Below are 12,817 nucleotides of genomic sequence, written 5' to 3'. Positions count from 1 at the left end.
CCATCATTTTGCAGTGGGAAAAACGAAGGCACAAATATGGGAAATAATTTGCTTAGGTAAGACTTGGTAAATTACAGAGCAAGGATTTGAACCCACATTGTTTTATTTGAAAATCCAGGCCTCTTTTTACTACCTTAGATTTTGTTGGAATAGTTCCAAGTGCACAGTCAAATTTAAGATCAGATTATGTCCTTTAGATATTCACTTGGTTTGTGACTTTACCTTCTGATCACTTTCTTCATCTTCATCTTTATAGGTATCACAAGCCGAGCTGGATTTAGAGAAAGTTGGTCCCTGAGAGTAGTACTGAGAGCTTCGATAACCATCTCTCCTCAGTTTATCACATTCTGTATCAGGCAGAGAGAACAGGAAGAAGGGGAAAATGTTATTTTTTAAAAGCGGTTTCTTGTTTGTTTATTCATATTCCACTTACATTTTTCTAATCATACTTTCAAAATCAGAATAAGATATGTCAACATCACTTTCAACTTTTATTTGAAAGCATAGAACATTTAAATCCAAAATTCTATATAAAACTTTACGCAATTCTCAAGTTCCTGCTATTTCTAATTATCTTGATTTCATGTAAATTTCAAAGTTAATTTTAATACTATATGTATATTCAATCTGCATAGAGAGCAACACGTAAAAGCACCTCTGTTGGTTCCACAAGAGAAAGGGATGGGGGTAGCTAGGTGGTACAGTGGATAGATCACCGGTCCTAAAATCAGGAATACCTGAGTTCAAATCTGGCCTCAGACCAAACACTTGACTCTTACTAGCTGTGTGACCCTGGGCAAGTCACTTAACCCCAATTGCCTAAAATAATAATAATAATAAAATAAATAAAAAATAAAAAGAGAAAGGGATGGAGGATTGGTTGCGTTGCAATAGGAATTCACTTATTGCTTAGGATTTCTATGCATCTTGTAATAGGAGGAAGAGGTATGATGTTATAAGGCTCAGGTTGGGGGAATAACATAACTTGAGTTTTTAGGAATTCTTAAATTCTTTTCTATTATTCATGGTGACACATATTTTAAGACTATAAATGGGGAAAGGCAATTTGGCTGTAATTGCTGTCATATATTATGAACTATTCTCCTGAATGAGGGTCCTCTGCTGTGAAAGCTTCAAGAAGTTTAGTTTTTTTTAATTTAAAATGTTTTTTAAAATATAAAAAGACCCTAACAAGTCAAGTTCTTTAAAAATTGCTGTTTAATGTTATAAAAGGTGCCATTCCATCACAAACTACAAACTTTAGAAAAGGGGTAAGCTCCAAAACAGTGAGTCCTTTATGCAGCGTAAGTTTAAGTTTCTATGTCACAATGCCTGTTTTAATTAAATCATAGTGTTTCAAATGAAATATAATGCTTGAGTAGTATAGCTTTATGGCAACTGACCAAATTTTTGACTTATCAGATTTTTGAAATCTTGTAAACTCATCACATTACACAGCCACATTTCTTGTTCCAACTCTGGGGTAAATCTAGAAAAATTTCCTTCTGTCACATTTCAACAGCTCTCTTTGTTTGTAAAAACATGTCTTTGTTCATTAGAAATAAGAGTATTGTCTGCTAGATGTGACATAAGTAAATAATCCAAAATCATCACGAATAAACAAAGCCACTTTTCCAAGCATTAAACCATTAAAGAGTCACTACTACTCAAGACAAAACTCAGTAGGGTGTCTATGCAGAAAGGATCCAAATATAATAATTAATATATTATAAAGAAATATTTTTCTATCTCTATACCTTTAACATACAATCTTTGATGAGAGCCAATATGGTGAAGTAGAGGGAACACTGGACTTTCATTCTTTAAGCCCAAGTTCAAAGTTCTAGCTCTTACAACTGCAAGCAAATCTCTGTGAGACCAAGTTCACTTTCTTTCCATCTTACCATGAAGGCATAATATATCTAATAATAAAATTAATATCAGTAAGTTTCTCTAAAAGCCCTGCTTCCCATTTTTCTCCATATTGATATATGGCCTAACCTGAACTCTTTCTGGATGACAGAGTGTTTTGATCATGAATGTGTAAATGAGATTTAAAAAAAAACAGTTCTGAGATTCTGCTATGAAAATTTTATAATTATAATTCACTATTTAAATTATAACTATTACTAAACTTTTGCTAAATTTGCTTTTCCTGTAAACTAATACAGCACAAGATATTTTGCTATCCTCTTCCAATCTTCATTTTTCAAAAGATCTATGTAATGCATCTTGGTCTATAACCACATTTTGGGTTATTTTTTGTTTTAATTGTCTAAGAGGAGCTATAATGAGTCCATCTAGCATAGGAATCTGTTTCTGACAATGGTAAAAAACAATTTTACAGTGAAGAGCAGATTTCTTTGACCTCTGCCAGAGTGGAAAATGTGCTCTAACAATCCTTTGATAATATAATCATGGAATTATCATCTTTAAATTTCTCTAATAAAAAAAATTCATTGCTGATCTTTTTTAGCTACTATAAGGCTTCAAACTTAGGAATCTCTAGGGTCAGATTATAATGAATTAGAGACAGTTAAGACCTGCTGACTAATAGTGACATAAGATCCCACTTCCAATAGAACTCTAAAAAAAATAAATACATAAAATAAAACACGAAAGAGGATGCGAGCAAAGCTTGGGAATCTATTAAGTATGGGGATTCAGGGTTAGAAATGAATGTAAAAAATGCCTATGGGTCTAGATAACAGAGTGATTATAACTAAGACTTTTGCGTTTGGGGGAAAGAAGGCAAGGGAAGTTCACCTTGTATGTACCACTGGGAAAAGATTGTGTAGAATATTGAAAGGTTTCTGTACTTCTGAAGATTTGCCTGATGTGAGTGATAAAATGAATTTGATAAGAATTTTTGTTAGAATGTCTTGGATATTATATAAAGCAAAGAATCTCTATATTTAACTTCCCATGAAATGAACTTTTTAACCCTTTCTAGAGAAGAGAAAATTCCAAAAGAACCCATCTCTGATGATTACTACCTTTGGATACAGGAGCCACTTAATGTACTCTGACCTCAGTTTCTTCAACTGTAAGATGAGGAAGCCGGACCAGATGGCCTCTGAGGTCTCTTCTAGTTCTACAGTTGTGATTCTATGATAAATACCAGCATAAGTAATCTCTTTACTTCAAAGGAAGTAAATATTATGAAAGGAGGAAGTTCCTTTCCTTTGAAGTCTTAATTATTCTGTAAGGTCTTGATTGAATTTAAGCATATGCTACTTTTTCCATTCTTTTCCTTATCTTTCCTACTCTATTTTCAATCTTATACAGTGAAAAAAATATTCCTTTTCATAAAATACTACAGCTAAGTCCCACCTCAGTCTTCAAGATCAGTTCAAATGTTACATCCACTAGAAAGTCTTTGCTAATTACTTACCATTTGTATGACTGACAATAAGTCCCTTAACTTCCCTGAACCTCAGCTTATTCCAACAACTAACACTGGGGTGATAATCCAAGGTTATTGTGATGAAAGTGTTTTGCCAGCCTTAAAGAAATGTGAGTTGTTACTTCAGCCAGAAGTAATCTTTCCCTTCTTGCTTCCTACAGTATTTTGAATCATTTATGTAGTCTCTATCTTTATTGCGCCTTGTGTCTTACTTGTTTATGTATATTCATTTTCTCACCTAAAGGATATAAGTTCCTTGAAGGCAGGGAAGCCAATTTATACATCTTGGTATAACCTGAAATGCCTTGGACATACAAATCCAATAATTTTTGCTTGATGGATGAAAGAGTAGGAGAGAAAGGAAGAAAAACAAGTAGAAGTGGCCACAACCAGGTAGGTAAAAAATCACTAGTTGTGAAAGGGTATACTGCAACCCTCCCCAATTCAACATAATAGAATCACTTTCCATGCTTGGTTAGTATAAGCTTTTTATTTCTTAGCAAATTATTCTTATCTACTTTCTCACACACAGGATCTCTACCTCTGGGCATGAGGACTTTGCTTTTTAATTAGGTAGCACTTAAAACATGCTCAAATACTTGATTTCTAAATAATTTAAGATGGACTGGGTATGTTTTCCAGATTAAAGTGGTCTTTTAAAATGTTCACAGGATATCAATTTTATATTCCCTTGAGAATGCAATCAGTAAAAATGTACATACATTACTATCAATTTTGGAACCATCTCTTAAGTCTTCTTGGTGTGTTTGGTTTTTGTTTTTTTTAATTTATGCTCTCTCAAAAGAAAATACACCACATTGGTTAAAAGATTTGGGTGTGTCTATATGTGTTTTACAGAGTTTGTGGCAATGCTTCAATGAGGAGAAAATATTAAGTTAAATTGATGGTGAGACAGTTCCTACCCATTCCCCACTCTGTTTAGAAACTGGGTCATCCTATCCCATCTATGTTAGAAACATAGGCCTCTTCTGGGCCTGATCCCATTACTCCTCCATTTTTCACCTGGGCTGGTTTACCCCCCTTTAGGGAGCTTGGTGGCTTTCTACTCCTGGGGGCTCAGATTTCATGTGGACATGCAATGTATTGGTGCTAGATTTAACGTGGACATCCAGTGGGTTTTAGCCCTACTGCATCTCAGAACTGAGCTCAGGAGTCCAAGCAGGATTAGACAAAGGAAGATTCCCCAAGAATAATAAAAGACTAAAAACTTCCCCACCACCAGCATCATCCTTAGGTTACTTATCTCACCATTTCTCTCCCATTTCTCACAATTCAAGGGGTTCTCAACTTGGGTTCTATGAACTTGTTTCTTTAACATTTTGGATATATATACTGGATTTCAGTATAATTGATTTCCTTTGTAATCCTATATATTTTATTTTATGCATTTAAAAACATTATTCTGAGAAAGGGTTCATAGGCTTCACTACATTGCCAATGGGTCCATGACATAGCAAAAGTTACAAAGCTTTGCATTAGCATGTACTACAACCTCACCTTTCATTTCACTGTCTCTTCTTTGTCTTTCACTTCTAAAACTTCATGTGTTCCAATCAACACCCTTGCAAAGTGGACAATGATAGGTATTAAAGTCATTTTACAGATGAAAAAGTGGGTACAGAGAGGTTAAATAACTACTAAGTTTATATAGGGCAGCTAGGTGGTGCAGTGGATAGAGTGCCAGGCCTAGAGTAAGGAAAATTCATCTTCCTGAGTTCATATCTGGCCTCAGACTCTTAGTAGCTGTGTGAACCTGGGCAAGTCACTACTTCTTTGCCTCAGTTTCCTCATCTGTAAAATGAGCTAGAGAAGGAAATGGCAAATCACACCAGTATCTTTGCCAAGAAAACCCCAAATGGGATCATGAAGAGTCAGACATGACTGAAATGACTGAACAACAAGTTTATACAAGCATTTGTGGCATGTAAGAATCTAGGCTCCTATCCTAGGTCACAGTCCATTAGAATATGAAAAACAGCCACATCACAGGCTCCCTTTTTTTAAAAAAAAGTTTTATTGATGGATTTTGTTTTCATATTACATTTCAAATTATCTCTACTAGGTGAGAAGTCTCTTGTAACAAAGTAAAACAATTAAGTAAAAGTATTAATATAAAGACCTCATCTAAAAGTACATGCAACATACCACATCTGTAGCATTCTTTTCCACTTCTCTATTTTTAGAAATCCATTTCCAGCTTCCCATCCCACATTGGAAAAAAAGACAAATTCCATATAATAAATATGCATAATCAAGGAAAACAAATTCCCTCAATGGCTGTATATGATACACACACACACACACACACACACACACGTATGTATATACACACACGCGTGCATACATACATACATACACACATACATACATACATACATACATACATACATACATACATACATACATACATACATATATCATTCTGTACCCTAAATGGGATACCATGGTCCTCTGGAATCATGAATAGTCATTGTATTGATCATCATTTCTATAGTTTCCAAAGTTGTAATAGGTTTTCACTGTATATGTTTTGTCCTAGAAAGACAGCAATCACTAAATCATACAACACAAATACTCAAAAGAATAAGAAGAAAATTTCTTACAGCCTTCCAGATAGACCAAGTATTTCACAGGTGAAGTTCTAGTTGAATTTACAAGGTAACATATACGAACAATTATTACAAATCATAAATGCTATATTTTGCCAGAAATATTAGACACATTTTCTGGTAATTTTAGGCCACAAATTTATTAAATGAACAGAAGGCAGAGAATTCCTACCTCATTAGCTTATTAGGCTTGGCATTATTTTTTTTTTGGAAGGAAAAAAGGGTGTTTGGAGAAGTGGGGAGAACTGATATATTTTTTCTTGCCAAGAAATTCACAGTGCATATGAATAGAAATCTAATTTCCCATAAAAATCCTTCAGACAATAAAATGAATAAGTTTAAATTGTTGATATGACCTTCTAAAACTAGAAAGAACTGAAATTTAACACAGTGCAGTAAAGGTATAGATGTTTAAGTGTTTTTTCATTGTTATTTAGATACATGCATGTAACTTCCCAAAAGAAAAACAGCCCAGAAGTCAGTAGGGTAGAGAAATTGTAACAAATATCAAGTCTTCCAACAATATAAATTTTTTTTTGACTGATGATTTCATTAGATCATTATAAGCAGAAATACTGATAGATTTTCTTATTAATGGTTCATCTCTGATTCATTCTTTTCTATTTCCATTTCCCTTTGTCTTTAAAGCATCCAGGTAGTAATATGCAATGTAGTACATGTATGTGTATATGTGCATATTTAAACATATATTCTCATACAAAAACTAAAGACTTGTTTAAGTTCAAATAATTGTCTCCCAATAAATTTAGATGTTGAGACCATTAAGGCCTAATCATCACCTCAATAAATGGATATAAATTATTCAACTAACCTACCACTAAAGGTTTAGCTTCATTATTTTGTATTAGGAGGTGATCTAAGTTTATGAGGCCATATTAGAGGAGAAATAGCTCTGAGAGGTTCTTTGAACCTAGTAATGCTTTTAAATATGGGCTAAACCATAGACAATATCTGTCATCTGAGTATGGTGGAGAGGCTCATCACCAGAAGATTGATCACTGAGGATTTCTGATTTGAGTTCGTAGAGGGAAGACCCATTCTAATTGCATCACTGCTTCTTTGAAACATATCAATACAAAAGGGTAAAGATAAAAATTATGAAGGATTAATGCTTAAAATTCTTGCTTTTATAAGAAATCTGAAGATTACCTTCCCCTTGTTGGTCTAAGTCAAACAAAATGTTCTTTGTAAAATAAAACAAGGTGACTGAATAAGGCAAAGTAAAGAACAAAACAAACAAAAATCCCCTTATCACTGACACTACTACATAAGGTAAGAAACAGGCACAAAGAAAGGTAATAATTTGAAAGATGCTAACCTTTGTTTCCTCCAAGTGAAAAAGGGAGGTTTTGAAAAATGTCAAAGGGAAAATGAGCATGAATATGAAAAAAACTCTGATGAGGACTTAGAAAGAGGGATTAAAATAGCAGTATGATACTTTAAGCACTGACATTAATTAATTTGGATAGAAATAATAGCCAACAAAGTTTTGACTATTTGAATTGATGTTCAAAGTTAGGCTTTCTAATTACCAGCCCAAAGAAGAAATGGGAAGATGAAGTGTGGGTATAGAGGAAACAGTGCTAGATCAAAAGAATCACAGGATGTGGATTCAAATGACTTTGCTGCTACATCTTGTAAGATCTTGGGAAAGTCATAATTATTTGGATCTCAGTTTCCTCAGCTATTCTATACCTATGATTTTATAATCCATGTAATATGAATTATTAAGAACTAGGAGTAATCAAAGCATTATTTAAATTTGGCACTAAAGTGCATGATGTGATTTTTTCCAGTGGATTATGTTGGCTTTTAAGTTATTAAATTCAATTTGTATTACCTAGGTAACAACCAACTGGGGAAAAAGTAAGAAGAAGCCAAGAAGCAAGTGAGGTAGGACCAAGGAAACTTAGCATACAATTCACAATTCTATCAACTCTCTATAAATTATTTATGTACCTGAGTATTTAAATGTTGTCTCTCTCACTAGAATGTGAGTTACTTGAAGACAGGAAATAGTTTTGCCTCTCTTTGTATCTTTAATGCTTAACATTTATGTCCATCACATAAGAAGTTATTAATAAACGTTTATTGACCAAATATTTTTAAAATAGGTCTTTATTCCCAGGATAAACTTAGGGTCAATCAAAACTACTCATGTGTTCCTTTTCAATTCTGGGCCCAGACCACTATTTGCAGTGACATATGAGACAAAGACATTCACGGACACATTCTATGCACTGACCATCCTACTACAAAGCATAATTTAATCAATAGTAATTTTTCACCTGTTGGTTTTGTCTATGTGAATATTTAGGTTAAGCTCATTCAAGTGGCTATAGATCTTATTTGGGAAGCTCTGTAATCTTCTGAGGCTTCAGGAAATTTGCACAATTTCATCAACAAACAGGAATATCTGTAGAGCCTTATCATATATTCCTCTTTTGATTGGACTCTGTGCTAGACATCCTCTATGACAGCAATAAACAGCTAATGCCTCACTAGATCATAGGGTCATAGATCTAGAGCTGGGACTGACTTCAAAGGTGATCTACCACAACTCCTTCATTTTACAGACTGGAAAATGGAAACCCAAGGAGCCTATGGTTTGCATAAGACCACACAGGTAATATACATCAAGTGACATCTGAACTCAAAGCTCCCTGATTCGAGTATTCCTTCCACAGTATCATGCTGAACAATGTTATTTCATCTTGCAAGAAATTGTATATGATTTTGATACATGCATAGGGAATATCTTCCTGGGGAAGAATGTGCATTGTAATCATTTCCTCTATTCACATAATATAAAAACTCCTCTGTGTGGCTTTTTAAATTTGAGTGTTCCTTTATAGGCTTTTCAACTTCTCATTCAGTTTTGTTAGCATATACCTGGGCAAAATGCTTTCTAATGCTTTTTAAATGTTTTTCATTTGTTGTAAATTCTTTTTGTGATATTGGTAACAGTTTTTTCTCACTCCTTTTAATTATATGTCCAATTCACTGACCCTTTTTTGTTGATCAAATGTTTAGAGATAAAAATTTTCTCTTCAGAACTTCTCTGGCTATATCCTAAAAATCTGGATATATTTTCTCATTTTCTATAGTTTATCTGATGAAATTACCTATTGTTTCTATGATTTGTTCTTTGACCCACCAGTTCTTTAAGAGCATTTAGGCTCCATTTAAATTTAAACTCTTTCTTCAAAGGCCCCCCCCTTTTTTGTGAGGCAATTGGGGTTAAGTGACTTATCCAGGGTCACACAGCTAGTGTCAAGTGTCTGAGGCCAAATTTGAACTCAGGTCCTCCTGACTCCAAGGCTGGAGCTCTATCTACTGTGCCACCTAGCTGCCCCAAAGGCCTTTTTTTCATTGAGTATAATTTTATTGCCTTGAGGAAAGTAAAAGATATGTCAAGTCTTTCTGCTTTTCTATGTTTATGAGATTTTTATGAGCTAGCATAGTTAATTTGTGTAAAGGTGCCAGTAAAAGATGAGAAATATAGGTACTCCTTTCTGTTCCCATTGAGTAACTGCCAGAAATCTATTATGTAACTTTTCTAAAGTTCTATTCAGATGATTAACTTCTTTCTTATTAAACCTTTTGTGAAGTTAATCCATATCTGAAAAAGAGATATTGAAGTTCCTAACCATTAATATTCTGCTATCTATTGTTCATTACAATTCAATTAACTTTTCCTCCCTGTAATGTGAAGACAACTGTGAAAATATAACAATATATGTAAAGCACTTTAAAACCCTTAAAAATTGTTATAATTTATGATTGACATTATGTCAATGCTTATCTTGCCTTTAAAATATAATGCAATTTCCCTGTTTATATATTTTAACCTTGTCTATTTTTACTGTTGCCCTATCTTAGATCATGAATAATATATGCCTTTTTTGCGTTAGCCTTAAGCTTAATATATTTTAGCCTACCAGTTTAATTTACGTTTCTTTGAAGCTTTATGTTTCAAAGATGTTTCTTCTAAACAACATATTGTTGAGTTCTGATTTTTAATTCATTTTGCTGCGCTCTTCTTTATAGGTGAGTTCATCCCATTCACATTCACAGTTATGACTGCTAAATGTGAACTTCCCTCCATCTTATTTTTTTCCCTTTCTTTGTTTCCTGCTCCATCTTTACAGAGAAGATGGTGGTGAAAGAAAAGGAACATGATCAAAACCAATAATTTATAGTTGAAGTAAGCTAGCTCAGTGGCTTATTAGATAGAATGCTAGACTTGGAAATTGGGAAGATGCAAGTTAAAATACCACCTCAGACCACTCACTTAGCTGTGTGATCCTGCATGAGTTGCTTAAATTTTCACAGCCTAAGTTTCCTCATCTATAAAATGGGGATAATAACAACACATACCTTTCAGGATTGTTGTAAGGATCAAAAGAAATGATATGTGTAAACACAATACATGCAAATTCATATAATATATGTATTGCTCAAAAGTAAACAATACCTGTATAAGGTATTGTTTACTTTGTGAATCTTAAAGAACTATATAAATGCTAGCTATTAAGTTCACTTCACTGGCCATCCTCTCTACCCCCTAGCCTAACCCCAACCACTGGTTCTTACACTTTCTTTTTAATCCTTCCATTAATGTCTAACCTTCCAAAGTTCATTTGTGCTTGAGATTTTTACTTTCTTTTTTGAGATTTTTTACTTGAGATTTTCCCTTCCCTCTTAAACCCTTCTTTTCCCTTTGCCTACATAATTTGTTTTCTTGTTGACTTTAACACATTACTACAACCAACTCTGAGTATGTATGTATATGTTCAACTCTCCTTGGTCTGGTTCAAATGAGAATGAAGTTCATGTGATGCCTGCTCCCCATATTTCTTCTATTTTGTTATGCTTCTATACCCCACTTATGAGATACAGTAAATCCCTCTCACTTATTCCCTATCATATTCCTTTTACCTTCCTTTCTTTTATTAATAAAGTCTTAAAATCATTAAAACAGAACATAATCACCCTCAATTCATTTGTCTTAATTCCCTATGTGACCCTTTACATCTTTAGTATTTTGAAGGGATATTTGTTTCCTTTCCCCCTTTTATAACATAAGCACTTTATCATGATTTAGTCCATTCCAGTTGTTCAAATGTATTTATCTTCCTAAGTTTCTTTCACCTTCGGTATTTACATTTCAGTTTCTACTCATTTCTGGTATCGTTTTCAGGCATGCTTAAATGTTTACTTTTCCATTAAAGGCCCATTTCCACCACCTTGCACCCATCAGATTATACTCAGCATTATGGTATTCTTTATTTTAAGCCATTATCTTTTACTTTTTGGAATGCTATGTTCCAAGATTTTCTCTCCTCCATAGTTGTAGCTGCCAAGCCTTGTGTGTTTATAACTGATTTCTTGGTATTTAATCTCCCTTAAAAAAAAATAAAGACTGGTTCCCCCATCTCACTCAGGCTGGAAAAGTAGGGTGATTCATTAGTCTTATAGGCATAGGAGTTTTGTTCTCCTACATTTCTAATCTGGGCTGGTTCACTCCTCCTTGGGCAACCTGTTTCCTCCCCTCCCCATCCCAACAACTTACCATAATGGTTCAGAACTTAGTGTGGACACCCTATCTACACGATCCACTGCAGTTCAGAACTCCCAAGCTCAAGAGATTCACCAGCCTCATAATCCACAGTAGCTGAGATTACAAGTATGTGCTTGATTATGGCTGTTTCCAGCATTAAAAAAATAAAACAAAACAGAAAAAAACAAAAACAAAAACATTTCTGGGAGTTTTCACTTTGAGATTTCTTTCAGGAGGTAACTGGTATATTTTTCTATTTTTACTTTTCCCTCTTGTTATAAGAGACGTCAGACAGTTTTCATTAAGTACTCTGAAATATGATACCCAACTTTGGAGGAGGGGGTGGCACAGATTTGGCTAGGATATGTGGTGATTCTTAATATTTCTCCTTGACCTGTTTTCCAAGTCAGTTGATTTGATAATAGGTACCTCATATTTTCTTCTATTTTTCCAATATTTTGGTGTTGTTATAAGATTTCTCATTCTCTCATGGAGTTTGTTTAGGTCATTCTAATTTTCATGGCATCCATTACCTAGGTAATGTTTTCTATCTTCTGTTCAAAGCCTTTTCTTTTCCTCCCATTTCTTTCTTTCATTGCCCTTATTTTACTTACAATTTTATTTTTAACTTTTTGCTTAATTTCTTTTACTCTTTTAGTCCTTGTAGACAAGGCATTTTTCTTTTCCAACTCTGTTTTTACAGTTATTTTGGAGTTATTCTCTTCCTCTGGGTTTTTCTCTTGAGCAATGTTTGCCTCAATATATTTCTTTAGTGTTTAGTATCTACTTCTGTTCTCACCGCTCCAGACTCAGTTTCTTTTTGGGACTTTGTACCAGGGCCAGACTCTTCATTCTTGCATTTGGTGGTCACGTACTGTGTGGTTCTAATTCACTTTCCTGAGTTCCTGTCACTGACTTGGTCACTTCTCTTGGTGTATCTGCATTCAAAGAGCAGTATTGCTTCATAGTCCTGGATTAGAGCTCTGAGGTTATATCTTTATTATTATCTCCAATTTATCCTATATATGTTTTGTTTGCATGTAGTCTGTGCCATTAGACTGTGAATGCCTTGAAAGTAGGGACTATTTTTTGTGTTTCTTTATACCTATTCCCAATGGCATAATAACTAGAAAACAGTAAATGTTTAACAAATACTTGTTGACTTGACTTGTCTCTGACTAGTGTACTGCTATGATC

General features: G+C 34.0%; 1 protein-coding gene across 1 annotated transcript in view; it reads right to left on the bottom strand.

The window, feature by feature from the left end:
- The window catches only part of NHSL1 (NHS like 1), a 268,426-nt gene that overhangs the window by 40,110 nt on the left and 215,499 nt on the right, over positions 1–12,817 (bottom strand). The window contains 1 exon segment of the mRNA XM_020973759.2: positions 223–347. Coding sequence (XP_020829418.1) covers positions 223–347 — 125 coding nt within the window.

This window comes from Phascolarctos cinereus, unplaced genomic scaffold, assembly GCF_003287225.1.
Source record: "Phascolarctos cinereus isolate Bilbo 61053 unplaced genomic scaffold, phaCin_HiC Scaffold_5;HRSCAF=322, whole genome shotgun sequence".
Taxonomy (NCBI): domain Eukaryota; kingdom Metazoa; phylum Chordata; class Mammalia; order Diprotodontia; family Phascolarctidae; genus Phascolarctos; species Phascolarctos cinereus.
This window is presented reverse-complemented; position numbering and strand designations above follow the sequence as displayed.